This window comes from Bufo gargarizans, chromosome 11, assembly GCF_014858855.1.
Source record: "Bufo gargarizans isolate SCDJY-AF-19 chromosome 11, ASM1485885v1, whole genome shotgun sequence".
NCBI classification, from domain to species: domain Eukaryota; kingdom Metazoa; phylum Chordata; class Amphibia; order Anura; family Bufonidae; genus Bufo; species Bufo gargarizans.
Genome location: NC_058090.1, coordinates 7,103,551 through 7,117,767, shown reverse-complemented (window position 1 = coordinate 7,117,767; position 14,217 = coordinate 7,103,551). Strand labels below are relative to the sequence as shown.

Genomic DNA, 14,217 nt, shown 5'->3' with positions numbered 1-14,217 from the left:
TACACTGAGGATACAAGCACCGAGTACACTGCACATACACTGAGGATACAAGCACAGAGTACACTGCACATACACTGAGGATACAAGCACAGAGTACACTGCACATACACTGAGGATATAAGAGCAGAGTACACTACACATACACTGAGGATATAAGAGCAGAGTACACTACACATACACTGAGGATATAAGAGCAGAGTACACTGCACATACACTGAGGATACAAGCGCAGAGTACACTGCACATACACTGAGGATACAAGCACAGAGTACACTGCACATACACTGAGGATATAAGAGCAGAGTACACTGCACCTACACTGAGGATACAAGCGCCGAGTACACTGCACATACACTGAGGATACAAGCACAGAGTACACTGCACATACACTGAGGATACAAGCGCAGAGTACACTGCACATACACTGAGGATACAAGCACAGAGTACACTGCACATACACTGAGGATACAAGCACAGAGTACACTGCACATACACTGAGGATATAAGCGCCGAGTACACTGCACATACACTGAGGATACAAGCACAGAGTACACTGCACATACACTGAGGATACAAGCACAGAGTACACTGCACATACACTGAGGATATAAGCGCCGAGTACACTGCACATTAGCTTGTCGGAAAGTCAAGGTGTAATAATACGCTGCTCCTGTTGTGGCGGATAGCACCAGCAGTGTACTCGTAGGTCTTCCCAGTGAGGGGCACTTACCTGCACACACAGGACAGCGGTGTACTCGGCGTGCGCTTTAGAGTCCTTTACTGAACTCCCCGCTCACTGACAGCTGCAGTACTCCGCACGGTCCGTCTCCATGGCAACACAAGCCCCGCCCTCTGCCGACTCTACCAATCGGCTGTCTCTGTTTCTCTCCCGCCACAGGGGAAACATTCCGCAGTTTTCGGCTGCTGCTTGTCCCTCAGAATACAACCTGCTGAGGTGATGAAGGCGCCTCACGGGACTGGGTGCCGCAGGGGGCTGTCACTGTGTATGGAGGGGGTCTCTAAAATCCTTCATTTTATAAAAAAAAATTTATAAAAATTTGAAAATAAATTACCTCAGAATTAGTCGTTTTATTGCCTCCAGCTTCCTGTAGTTATAGTCTTCCAGGATCTTCCATCCACGCAGCCAGGGCACAGTCGCCTGTCATCACTATGGTCCAAGGGTTTGTCAGAAAATGGCCAAATCTTGAACATCCCCTTTAATTAATTTTATATTGATTAATAAAAATGGACAAAACTATAAAGTGCCAGAGCTGAATGCTGTCCTGTCTGTGATTCAGAGCGTCTGCCGCCTGGACATGATGGCCGCCAGGGTTGCCAACCAGAAATTCTCTTTTTCCTGGACAACTTATCCAGAAATCACGGGCAGCTGCCATTTTTTACGGACATGTTGTAAAACAATAATGAATGATAAGTAATACATGTCTACAGCTCAATATACTGATAACACCTCATTACCAGCATTTAGGCCTCCTGCACACGACCGTATGGCTTTTTCAGTGTTTTGCGGTCCGTTTTTTACAGATTAGTTGTTCCGTTTTTTGTTTCCGTTGTGTTTCTGTTCCGTTTTTCCATATGGCATATACATTATACAGTAATTGCATAGATAAAATTGGGCTGGGCATAACATTTTCAATAGATGGTTACGCAAAAAACGGAACGGAAACGGAAGACATACGGATGCATTTCCGATGGGTTCCGTTTTTTTGCGGACGCATTGACTTGAATGGAGCCACGGAACGTGATTTGCGGGCAATAATAGGACATGTTCTATCTTTAAACGGAACGGAAATACGGAAACGGAATGCATATGGAGTACATTCATTTTTTTTTGCGGAACCATTGAAATGAATGGTTCCGTATACGGAACGCAAAAACGGCCAGTAAACGGGGGAAAAAAACGGTTGTGTGCAGGGGGCCTTACTGTGAGCTGTGAAATGATGATAATTACCACCAAAATATTCAAAAAAAAGTACCACCAGCCTTAAAAAATATATATCCTGGACACATTTTTTTTCTCAAGAAGACAGGAAAAAATGTGTCTATTTTTACGGACTGTCCAGAAATTTCTGGACGGTTGGCAACCCTGATGGCCGCCATAGTTACCACCTCTGTAGAGCAGAATGAGAAAATGCATTGTGTGGGGATTCGCTCTGCAGTAAGGCTGGGTTCAGACCTGAGCGTTCTGAAACGAGCGCTCTGTATGCGCGATTGTACGGGCGTTTACAATCGCGCATACAGAGACAGGCGTGCACACATTGTCGCGCGTTCCTGAATATCTATGTGCGGGAACGCGCGACAAACGCCCAAAAAAAAGCTCAAGCACTTGTTTGAGCGTCGGGCGTTTTACAGCGCGATCGTACGCGCTGTAAAACGCCCAGGTGAGAACCATTCCCATAGGGAAGCATTGGTTCTTGCCTGTTGTGCGTTTTACAGCGCGTAGGAACGCGCTGTAAAACGCTCAGGTGTGAACCCAGCCTTAGGATTAGCGGGTGCAGCACAGAGGCAAAGTACAAGTTCTTGGTTTAAAACATCAGTGTTTATTCACACGTGAAAGCAAAACAAAAACGCAAGTTGCTTGGTGATCGTTCACACACATGAAAAGTTCATATACAAAACGGTCACCATTTCTCCTGGGTGTTACTTCACACCCTGTTGGAAGTTCTGCCTTGTCAAGTCCACAGGCAGGCGTTAAGCGGCCTGTTCGCCCTCACAGGGGTCTGAGCCCTCCAGCGTGGATCCCAACACAGGCCTCAGATCATAGCACACAGACCTCCTGAGCTCCACTGTCAGACGGAGGTAATCCTCTTCACCTGGCAGTGCTGGCTGTTTTTTTTTTTATGCCTGGCAAAACCCGGCCTGGAACATGGGGAGTAGTCACCCACCCAGCACTTTGACTACTCCCAGTAAGAGCTGTCCCAGATCAGCTATTACAGCCATACTAAGTATCAATGTGTCAAACAGCAACCGCTGCTGACACATAAAAACCAGCTCTTACTTCACCGAGGACAGGAACCTTGGCAACACGTACCCTATCATCCACGATGATTCCTTGTACCTTCTTACAATTAGTACTAAAGATGCTATAAAAAAAATGCTATAGACACTGGCACCCAGAGCAAAAAAAAAAAGAACAATGAAGGTCTATGGGACAAAAATGCCAAAAAAAGAGGGAAACACCAGACTCCAAAATCACACCTCAAGCGAGAATAAACACCCATACACTTCCGTGTAACATCCTCATCTGGGGTTTTTATTTTAGTTAAAATTTTCTTGTAAGCCACAAAACTGTGTGATGCCGGACTCAGCAGCCTGACTTTTAGACGTGGCGCATTCTGATATTGCCTCATGCACATGACCGTATGTATTTTGCAGTCCGCAAAAAACGGATGACGTCCGTGTGCATTCCGTATTATGCGGAACGGAACAGCTGGCCCCTAATAGAACCGCGCTATCCTTGTCCGTAATGCAGACAATAATAGGACATGTTCTGTTTTTTTGCAGAACGGAAATACGGACATACGGAAACGGAATGCCCATGGAGTAACTTCAGGTTTTTTTGCGGACCCATTGAAAAGAATGGTTCCATATACGGTCCGGAAAAAAACCTGGAACAGACACGGAAAGAAAATACGTTTGTGTGCATGAAGCCTAAGGGTCCATTCACACGTCCGTTGTTTCTTTCCTGATCTGTTCCGTTTTTTGCTGAACAGATCTGGACCCATTCATTTTCAAAGGGCACAATGTCAGATTTTTTTTCAGGACTTATTGAAAATGAATGGGTCCAGATCTGTTCAGCAAAAAACGGAACAGATCAGGAAAGAAACAACGGACGTGTGAATAGACCCTAAGTCTTCCCATTCACGGAAGAGATTATCTTTCCGCAGTCAGCGGAGTGGTCACTTATTAAAACAATAAAGCACTTTCTCGTAGACTAAGTGAAATGATTAACAGACGTCTCCCTGCCCTGAATAGAGAGCGAGTGGTCGAGCCACGAGCAATACGAGAAATCCCCTTAACATTAAAGGGCATCTGTCAGCAGTTTTGTCCCTATGACGCCGGCTGACCTGTTCCATGTGCGCTCGGCGGCTGAAGGCATCTGTGTTGGTCCCATGTTCATATGTGCCCGCATTGCCGAGAAAGATGATGTTTTAATATATGCAAATGAGCCTCTAGGAGCAACGGAGGCGTTACCGTTACACCTAGAGGCTCTGCTCTCTCTGCACTTTGATTGACAAGATCAGATGTGATGATGTTTACACTGCCTGTCAATCAATGTGCAGAGAGAGCAGATCCTCTAGGTGTAACAGTAACGCCCCCGTTGCTCCTAGAGGCTCATTTGCATACATTAAAACATAATTTTTCTCAGCAATGCGGCCGCATATGACCATGGGACCAACACAGGTGTCTTCAGCCGCCAAGCGCACATGTAACAGGTCAGCCGGCGTCATAGGGACAAAACTGCTGACAGATGCCCTTTAAACTTAACCAGTTCAAGCTCCAGTACATATACGTCCTTTAAAACTTTTCAGCCATTTCTTAAAGGAACACTCCAGATACAAGGGGCGGAGCATGACACCGAGGCTCTCTTTGAATCTATCATGCTCTTACAAAGTTGTTCTCTGGCTCACAGCAGGGGGGGGGTCTCCAGTGAGGACCCCGCTATATGACGTCCATAGGTCTCAATGGGTCATATGGGTAAGGGTTATCGTCATGAGACACCATCCAATGTACCCCACAACCAATATCACCACCACAGGGGTGACGTGGATTTATCATTACCTGTAACGGCGGCCATATTGTCCCCCTAGCTTTCCCAGACTTCATTTCCATATTATCCGCTGACCATCATGTCTGTGGCCGCCCTGGACTTTTTATGGTTCTTTACGCTTTTATGGCCCGTGGAGCCTTAATTGTAAAATCTGATTATTATTTTTGCCTCCGCCCGTATACCGCCAATTACCTGAAAAACTCGTCATTAGTTAGCGGCAGCCACATCTCTTGTTCACAGATTGCAGAGAGGAAATTACTCCAATTACCTCTACGACTCCGTCTCCTGGAGCTTCACTAATAAGGGGACAAATCCCCGGCGTCTGGCTGTATAGGAAGCGATTACTGATGTTTACCAGGAGCCTGTCCCTATGGTGACCACAAACAGCGGCAGAATGAGGTCATGATCCGCCATATACTCCTTATATTCTCGGCGCGGGGACATAGTCATGTTCGGGCTGCACCGTCAGGGTCTCCAGCCACGGACGGTTCTGCGCCAGGGCGACACCAAACAGGTGACCACTATGCGACCCGACATCACCCCGGATGGATCTGTAGGCCGCATCGTTAGATGGAACGTAAAGGATTCATTACAGTTCACTGACCTCATCTATATTAACCACTTAAGGACCACAGGTTTATACCCCCCTCGTGACCAGGACCTTTTTTTACAAATCGGCACTTCACAATTTTAACGGTTTATTGCTCGTCATGCAACTTGGCACCCAAATGAATTTTACCTCCTTTTCTTCTCACAAATACAGCTTTCTTTTGGTGGTATTTGATTGCTGCTAAGATTTTTAGTTTTTCCGATATTAATCAAAATAGGCCGCAATTTTCTCAAAAAAAAAGTGTATTTTTAACTTTCTCTGGTTAAATCGTTCAAATATAATTACATTTCTATACAAGTTTGTGTCAGAATTTATTGTGCTACATGTCTTTGATAAAAAAAAAATCCAATAAGTGTATATTTATTGGTTTGCGCAAAAGTTATAGCGTTTATAAACCATGGTACAAAAATGTGAATTTCCGCATTTTGAAGCAGCTCTGACTTTCTGAGCACTGGGTGTGGTCACTAGGTGCTTTATCTTACCTGTGGTTTCCTGGCTGGAGTCAGTGGTACTCTAGAGCAGTGTTCCCCAACCAGTGTGCCTCCAGCTGTTACAAAACTACAACTCCCAGCATGCCCGCACAGCCAAATGCTGTGAGTTGTAGTTTTGCAACAGCTGGAGGCACACTGGTTGGGAAACACTGCTCTAGAGTCTAGACATGGTGTGTGCTGGAGTTAAGCTCCTGGTCTTGATATTCCATCTGTCCAGTGAGGGCCACCCTTGTGGTCATCAATGTTATCCCATTGTCCCCTTCCCTTCCTGTCCCTATTTGTATGGAGTGGGTTATGTTCAGGGTGTCCTGGGTCCCTGTGTGGTCTGTGCTGTGTCCTTTTAGGTTGGTGTGGACACCAGCACTTGTGCACGGGTTCCAGTCAGTGTATCTGTGGCAGGTAAGTGTGTTATGGGTGTCGCTTACCTGCCATCTCCATATGCTGTATGTATTCCCCTCTCCTTGCTGCCTGGCCTCAGATAGAGACTCATGTTCCTCCGTGTTGTGGATGAACAGGTCGTCTCTCCCCTGCTCCTAAGTGAGGGATTTCCAGGGCGACTCAGGATATTAGGTATCCAGTGTATGAGCTGTCCCACCATCGGGGTCCGCTCATACATTGAGGAGTCAGGGAGAGGATTAGGGACGCGGTAGGAGGTGACCTGCTCCCTTATTACTCCTTTTTGGCCAGGCTGATCCCATTTACCCTTTGACATCACACGGTGGGGCGTTTCCCCCACTCCCCGCTGTGACAGTACGACCCTGTCACCAGTTGGACCACTTCTGGTAGGTACAAACCACTGCATCCTGGGTGCACCCTACAGGATCGGGCGTTCTGGAGATGTTTGACCCAGTCGTCTACACATCGGCCCTGGTCACTCAATTCCTTTTGGTTACCCATTTTTCCTGCTTCCAACAAATCAGCGCACTGTTCACTTGCTCGCCAATATCACCCCCCCCCCCCCCTCATCATTGTCACCCGATATTTCACGTCACCTTTTAATCCTACAGGTGATACCCTATAACGACAATGGAATACTCAACAGTAGCTATAAAACAAGGCTTGTTCTCCGGTAGCTGCTGGTCCACATGGTTTATTCTCTACAACCATAGGAAGGGAACATTGTATGCTGGATGGAGACAGTAGTAGCTGCAAGCAAAGTACGCCCCCTGCTGGCTGAAGGGAAAAAAACCGACCCACAAAAAGCAAAGACCTCATCAAGGTCATATAGAGGTTTGGTAACCCGCAGGTTACTAATAATAATTCATAGTATAGAAAAAGCCCAGCTGCTGCAGACCCTCTTCAAGGTGAGGAAGTAAGAAATTGGGTTTGATCACTAAATAATTGCCTTCTCTTATGGGGTGTGTATTGTAAGGTATGGGGCAGTATGAACCTCTGAGGGGAAAAAAAAAGGTGTCATGGCCGCCACTATAAATACATACAAACTGTATATCAGTACTAGCGGGAGATTTATCAAAATTGGAACGTGGCTGCACCATTTGTTCTTTGCAGCAAGGGGTTGTCCCATATTCCAACACCCGGTTAGAGTTAAAGGGTCACTGAGTTTTGGGAAAAGTTTAACGCGTCATAGACATATGGATCGGCGGGGGTCTGAGCGCTGAGACCGCCAATAGATCGCGAGATTGAGTAGAGAGACATGCTTGCATATTGCGCTCTCCTCACTGCAGAAGATTTGCCCATAGACTTTCTGTAATACAGGCGATTCCCTCTCCTCGTTCTAGGGATCAGTGGGGCTCTCCGTGCTTAAACCAAAACCTTCGATAGATCTCTGACATATCAAGTTTTCCCAAAATTCTGTGACCCTGTAATAGATGGGAGGGGTACTCCGTTCAGGATCCTCTTGCTTTGGAGGACCAGTCCTAACCTGTGTTACACTGTCAACATATTGATGTGAATGGACTTTGTGTAACGCTTAAGTTCTCCTGCGGTGGCGCTGCAGGCAAATTCAACACCTACTATCTGCTTTCCCCAGAGATCACCGACTGGTGCGGATCCCTGTAAAGTGACACTTTGTGATTGGCTTCTTGTCAAAAGGGCCCTTCTAGCATGCGGAGCCCCCCTTTAATAAATCACTACCCATTATTTACATAAATGTCAACAGTGCAATACGAGTCCAGCAGAGATCGGCACATCCAGCCGAGGCCCGGCTTTAGAAGAAATCAACACCACACAAAATATTAGCAAGGTTTATTTCAGTTTTCTCAAATCTCAATACACGTATGCAAGAGGAACACCGGAGAGATTACAGACGGGAAGCCTTTGGTAATTTCTTGTGTTCACATCAGAGAAAATAAAAAAATAATAATCCAATTCCTTATAAAGTAACAGCCGGCAACGTACTTGAAAAAAAATAAAAAAAGCCCACACAGAGGATACAAATGGCTCCTTTGGTACAAGCGCTGTGTGCGGCTGGAGAACGGATCGCGGCCTCCACACGAGGTGGAAGCGCGGCCATGGAGGCACCGACGCCACATTGCCAGAAACGGCAGCAAGGAACACTTTGGCCTCAAGTATTAATGCTAAGATCATTCCTAAAACAGGAGCTACGCAGGGATTAGAAGAGTCAATGATAAATATACAGAGAGGTCGACCCTGGAAGATAGATCCTTATTATAATACATAACCCGAGGATTCCGGATTCCTCGCTGATCTCGCACGTAATGGCTTCCGTCCGTATAGGTATAATGAGAAGGCACTAAAACGGAGTACGCATTAAAAGTTCCGCTATACAAAAGTTAAAAATACAATCTGCTGCAAAGACCAAGCAGATAAAGGAGCACTCGAGCGCAGGCGATTAATAAATAGGAAGACAATGCTCTAATTTACAGAAGGCAGATCTGGTTCTATAGACATGACCTGTAGTGTCGCTCACTGGGGCCGCTGCGAGAATACAGCACCTCCGCCAGGATAGCACCGGGGGTGGAGCGTTATATGCTATACCGTAGACTGTAATCACAGTTGGCAAGTAAAAAGTTGGCACCAGAGCCTCCATCTATACATCCACCCCCCCGAGGTGCTTCATCATGGCAGAAGATCAGAAAGAAGAGAGTCACAGCGAAGGCGGACTGGACAGTACGTATGTAACAGCAGGAAATCGCTTTATGGCAATAGCACTGGAGACTACAACTCCCACCAGACTAGGAGTGATCGTTTCCCAACAGACCAAAGTTTTATACAGTTAGAGAATCCAAAAGGAAGCAGGAAGGCAACCGGGACCGGTATGATCGACCGCCAAACCATAAAGGGATTGTTTCACCTGAGAAATTGGTGGCATATCTCTAGGACAGGTGCAGGTCTCAGAGGTGGGACCCACACCTATGTAAAAAAGGGCCCCCGATAGTGAAGGAGAGCGCACTGTGCATGTATAGCGTGCCCTCTACTCATTCCTATGGGCGTTCAGAAAAAAGCCAAGCAAAGTCCCATAGAAATGAATAGAGAGCATACTGCGCAAGCGCAGCCAACGCTCCATTCACTTCTATAGGACTGCCGGAAATAGCTGAGCCAGCACTTGACTTTTTTCGGAAGTCCTATAAAAATGAATGGAGGGCTGCCTGGCATGTGCAGATGCTCTCTGCTCACTTCGGGGGTCCCATTCTGGAGATGTGGGTATCCAGAGGTGAGACTCCCTCCTATCTGACATTGGTGGCAGATCAGATGAGACAAAATGGTGCATCTCCCTCAAGACAATGTAATATAGAGGAATAAGGGTCATTTGCAATGTAAAAAAAAAAAACTTAAAGTGGTTTCTGGGTGTCAAAGATGAAGGGGACCTCTGACAAGAAGCACAATGCAGGACGCGGGAGCACTGTGGCCCCTTCATTTTCTATGCAGGCACAGCACCATTATACAAGTATGGCTGTGTCCGGTACTGCAGCTCAGTACCATGCACAAACGGACGGCCTGTGTAAAGAATGAAGGGGCCCCCTCACCCTGCCTGACCGGGGGTGACCCAGAGACCAAACCCACACACAATATTTGACTCCCAGATACCCCTTTAAGCTTCAGTCACAGCTCCTTTTGGACTCTAGCTTTTAAGGGTCTGTCACAAATGACATGGAGTGATTTTCAGCGCAGCAGTTGCCGGTTATGAACACTTCAGGCATGGCCGCACGTGGCGTAAATGCTGAGGATTTTAACATAAGGCAATTGTGTGCGGAAAATCCTCAGCAATTTACTGGAACAGCAAAGTGGAGGAGATTTAAACTCTGCAGCGTAAATTATCAGGTTACACACACTGCAGATTTCATGGGGTAAAACCCACTGCAAACCCGCATGGAAATCTGCTGCAAAAATTCTGCTCCCCCTCCATGGCCGTACCCTAAAAGTCAGAGGGCCCCTGCTCTAGGAACCCATATCAAATTCCTATCATTGTACTGCCGATGAAACAACCAGGGGAAGCATACGACGAGACTGCACTGAGACTCCATCCATAGGTTGCATCTCCACTCATCTAAAATGGTGCGTCGATGTCCATACACATAAATGCCAACAGTCTACTCATGTAGCGTAAGTGGCGCTGCGGTTAAAGCTACAGATTACGCAGAAAAATCCAACCCGATTTCCTACATTCACTCAGGAAAAGGAAGAAAAAAAAAAGAGAACACATCAAGGCACCCCTATATTCTGGGAAAGAGACGGCAGTCCTCGGTCTCCCTCCACCCCCTTCCACCGATCCTTAAGGGGCCATACGTCACAGCTTTTTATTAAGCAACCAAATAAAAAACCAACACCACATAGTGGTGAAAGGAGATCTCGCTGTTTCCAGCAGCACAAACAAAAAGGTTAAAAACAAGAAAAACTACCAAATAATACAGATATGATCAAAAAAAATACAAGTCGCAATACAACTTCCGAGAGTCCCGAACAGGAGGAGTTTATGATGGAAATGAAATTCCTATGTCGTTGGCATCATGCAAAGTGCCTAGTAGCTGTTCTCGTGCCCGGCCAAGATGTACAGGTTGCTGTGAGCCGTTAGGTTTGAGGTCGGCCGGCTTTCCAAGACGACGACCCTGCAAGGAGATGGAGACGCTGTCAGTCCAGGTGAGCACATTGGGAATTTTGCTTTATAATAATAGCTGGAGGCAGTCAGCAGGCTGGTTGAAGAATATACACAAGAAAATACAGCAAAGTGACAAAACCTTACTGAATGGGTGACAACCTTTGCATGGTCTATGCTATTAGTCGTCATACACCCACCCCCCCCCCTCCCTTTTACATTTAATTGTAAATTCTTGCAGCAAAGTCTATTTCCAATAAACAGAGAATATAAAATGCGTTCTCCCCGACAACAGGAAAACACATTCACAGCCCTAAGATAATGCACTGATTGACAGGGCGAGAGGACTATCCAGGAACCTGCTCCTGTCAGTCAAGAAGAAGAGGGAGGGGCTGGCAGAGGAACCAGGAGGAGCAAGGGTGCACAGAGTGGCTTGGGCCCGCCCTCAGTGCACTTAACTGTTCATTTGCATATGGATTAAAAGTGCTTTTGTCTGCAGAATGAAGCAGCGGATCGCTACGTTAAAGGTATCATTACATTCAGCTGACCTACAAGGAATGGTACCTGGTGTGACAGGGAATTCAGGGGACAAACTCCCTTTAAGAGATCCACTTGAAGCATAAACAGACAATATGTAAAAAACGGGGTTCTCTTTTGGAAGTTGGGATGACTGACGTCTGATAGATCCCACAGTGAATTGTACATGTAGCTACAATATTACCTGTCTGATCCCAGCAGGCGGAAGACCCTGGATTCATCAGATATCTCTTGTGTAACCTACAAAAAAGAAAGAATATAATAAAATAAACCCTGTGGCACTCGCCATATATTCACTATCCTTTATTCAGCGACAGGAGAGATGTGTACAGGCAGGCGGCGGACGTTTTCCGTGTTCCCGCTCTTCCGCAGGGCCTGCCTTCGCTACCCGAGAGCAGCATATAGTGTAGTGACAGACCGGCTGTCACTTCTGAGCTGGCAGTCCGTACTTTTAGAATACTGACATGACAAACCCCGCAGCGCGTGCTAGTGCTGCGAGGGAGACGAGTCCGATGAGGCTCCCTGCCCCCAGACTGTTGGTGACATGTTTCTTTCCCGTTGTGCATAGGTTCCCTTTAACTAGATTTCCACATTAGCCCGGGCAATACCATCAGAATTAGGGAAGGGGGCTGTAAACCCCAATATAGGCCCCTGCTGTCTATCTACTGAGATCTTCATTAAATGCTGTGTCATTCTGCAGGGAACGGAGACATTCTGTACAGCGCTGTGGAAACTGTCGGCGCCATATTCGGGTACTTTCACACTAGTGTTTGTGATCCGGCAGGCAGTTTCATCATCAGAGCTGTTTGCCGGATCCGCCGATCAGTGTGATAACGGACAGCATTTGTAGACGGATCCGGGTGCGGATCTGTCTACAAATGCATTGCAAGAACAGATCCGTCTCGCAGTCTTTTTCACAGTTTTCCCGGTCAGCGCATGCGGATCCGTCCTTCAGTTGTTTTGCAATGGCGGATCCGGCACTAATGCAAGTCAATGGGAATTAATGCCCGCGACTGATCAGGCATTTTGGACGGACATAATACCGCAGCATGCTGCGGTATTATGTCCGGCCAAAACCCCTGACAGTGACTGAACGGAAGGCATACTGATGCAAACGGAACGGATTTCTATCCTTTCAGAATGCATTGGGATATGCCTGGTCAGTTATTTTCCGGCATAGAGCCCTTTTGACGGAACTCTATGCCGGAAAAGAATAACGCAAGTGTGAAAGTACCCTAAGCAATCAGGGGCCGACACACCCGCAGAAGTGGGCCTATGTACAAGAGCAGTATATGAGCCTTGCAGTGTTTCAGGTCCTGTGTGGGATAGGATAGGTCATCGCTAAAAACATTTTGGAACTCCCCTCTAAGAAGGCAGGGGGCCCCCTTCCGCACAGGTTGCATCGATGGTATGTCCGACTCTGGAAGAGACTCAAATAAATTAAATATAACAAGATTCATGCTAATGCTGCAGATCAAATAAAAAGTCCTCACCTCGTTGGATTTAAAGTTTTTTCCCTGCATGCCGTGCTTCCAGAAAGCTAACACACTGTCCTGCAGGCAGACTGGAAGAAGAAAAGGGAATATACGAAAATGATTAGATTATAGCGCGCGCCACTGACCTGCGATTGTGGTGGCCAGTCCATATTTAACACTCACCCACAGACTCGACCAGAAACTTGAAGCTCAGCTCAGAGGCCAGCTTTTTACTGGATTTAAGTTTTCCCTGAAGGTTGACTATTTTTACATATTCTGGTATAGAAAAAAAAAAAAAAAGCCATCGGTCAGGTATATAATGTCTGTATACAGTGCACCGCTATGTGCACAGTCACTAATGTATCTGCTGTCCACAATCCGAGAGATGACTTACGGTCAAGGCAGACTAGGACAGTATCCCTCTCCAGCTGCGTCACGTGTATGGCATCGATCTGGTGATCTTCTGCTGAGAGAAAGAAAGACACGGAGTACGTCAAAACGCCCCAGAGATGGACGACTTTTTATAATAAAATACCATAATGAGGTCAGAGTATATTACAGGCAGGGTTAGATCTGCGAGTGGAAAGTTATATACCGTAGCGTCCCACTGATCTCAAGCTCAATTGGGGGATAATATTAGGAACACTGACATCAATGAGATTTAAAGGGGTTGGCCCATCTTATACATTGGGGGGGGGCATATGCTAGGATATGCCCCAGTGTCTGAAGGGTGTGGGTCCTTTAAAACGAAGAGCCCGTAAAGTGAAAGAGGGCGCACAGCGCATGCGAGGCCGCCCTCCATTCATTTCTAATGGAGTGACGAAATTAGCTGAGCAGCAGGCTCGGCTATTTTCGGAAGTCCCATTGAAATTAATTGGAAGCACACCATGCAAGCGTGGCCACCACTCCATTCAATTCTATAGGGCTGACGGAAATAGATGACCCCTTTAACAAGGATGCCACGTAAGGGTTCATGCACACAACCGTTGGGTGTTTTGTAGTCCGTAAAACATAGGATACCTACCATGTGCAGTCTGCATTTTGAGGAGTGGAAGGGCCGGCCCCTAAAAGAACAGTCCTATCCTTGTCCGTAATGCGGACAATAAAAGGACACGTTTTCTTTTGGGTGAAACGGTCATGTGGACATACTGGCACGGAATGCACACGGAGTCATTTCCGTTTTTTTGCGGCCCCTTTGAATGAATGGTTCCACATACGGGCTGCATAAAAAATCATGGACACAGAAAAAAAAATAATGTTTGTGTGCATGAGCTCCAACAGCGTTTTCTCCTCTTAGCAGA

General features: G+C 46.6%; 2 protein-coding genes across 3 annotated transcripts in view; both read right to left on the bottom strand.

Moving 5' to 3' along the window:
* Positions 1-825, bottom strand: part of CDKL1 (cyclin dependent kinase like 1) — a 38,043-nt gene extending 37,218 nt beyond the window's left edge. The window contains exon 1 of one of the 2 annotated variants that reach the window (XM_044272463.1): positions 736-825. The gene's annotated coding sequence lies outside the window, so the exon portion shown is untranslated. Of the gene's footprint in view, positions 1-730 lie in introns of both variants that reach the window. The other variant, XM_044272462.1, reaches the window with a different exon arrangement.
* A 7,255-nt stretch (positions 826-8,080) lies between these two features.
* Positions 8,081-14,217, bottom strand: part of MAP4K5 (mitogen-activated protein kinase kinase kinase kinase 5) — a 59,390-nt gene continuing 53,253 nt past the window's right edge. Inside the window, 5 exon segments of the mRNA XM_044272673.1 lie at positions 8,081-10,917; positions 11,626-11,681; positions 12,935-13,005; positions 13,100-13,192; positions 13,311-13,379. Coding sequence (XP_044128608.1) covers positions 10,830-10,917; positions 11,626-11,681; positions 12,935-13,005; positions 13,100-13,192; positions 13,311-13,379 — 377 coding nt within the window. The 3' untranslated portion in view covers positions 8,081-10,829.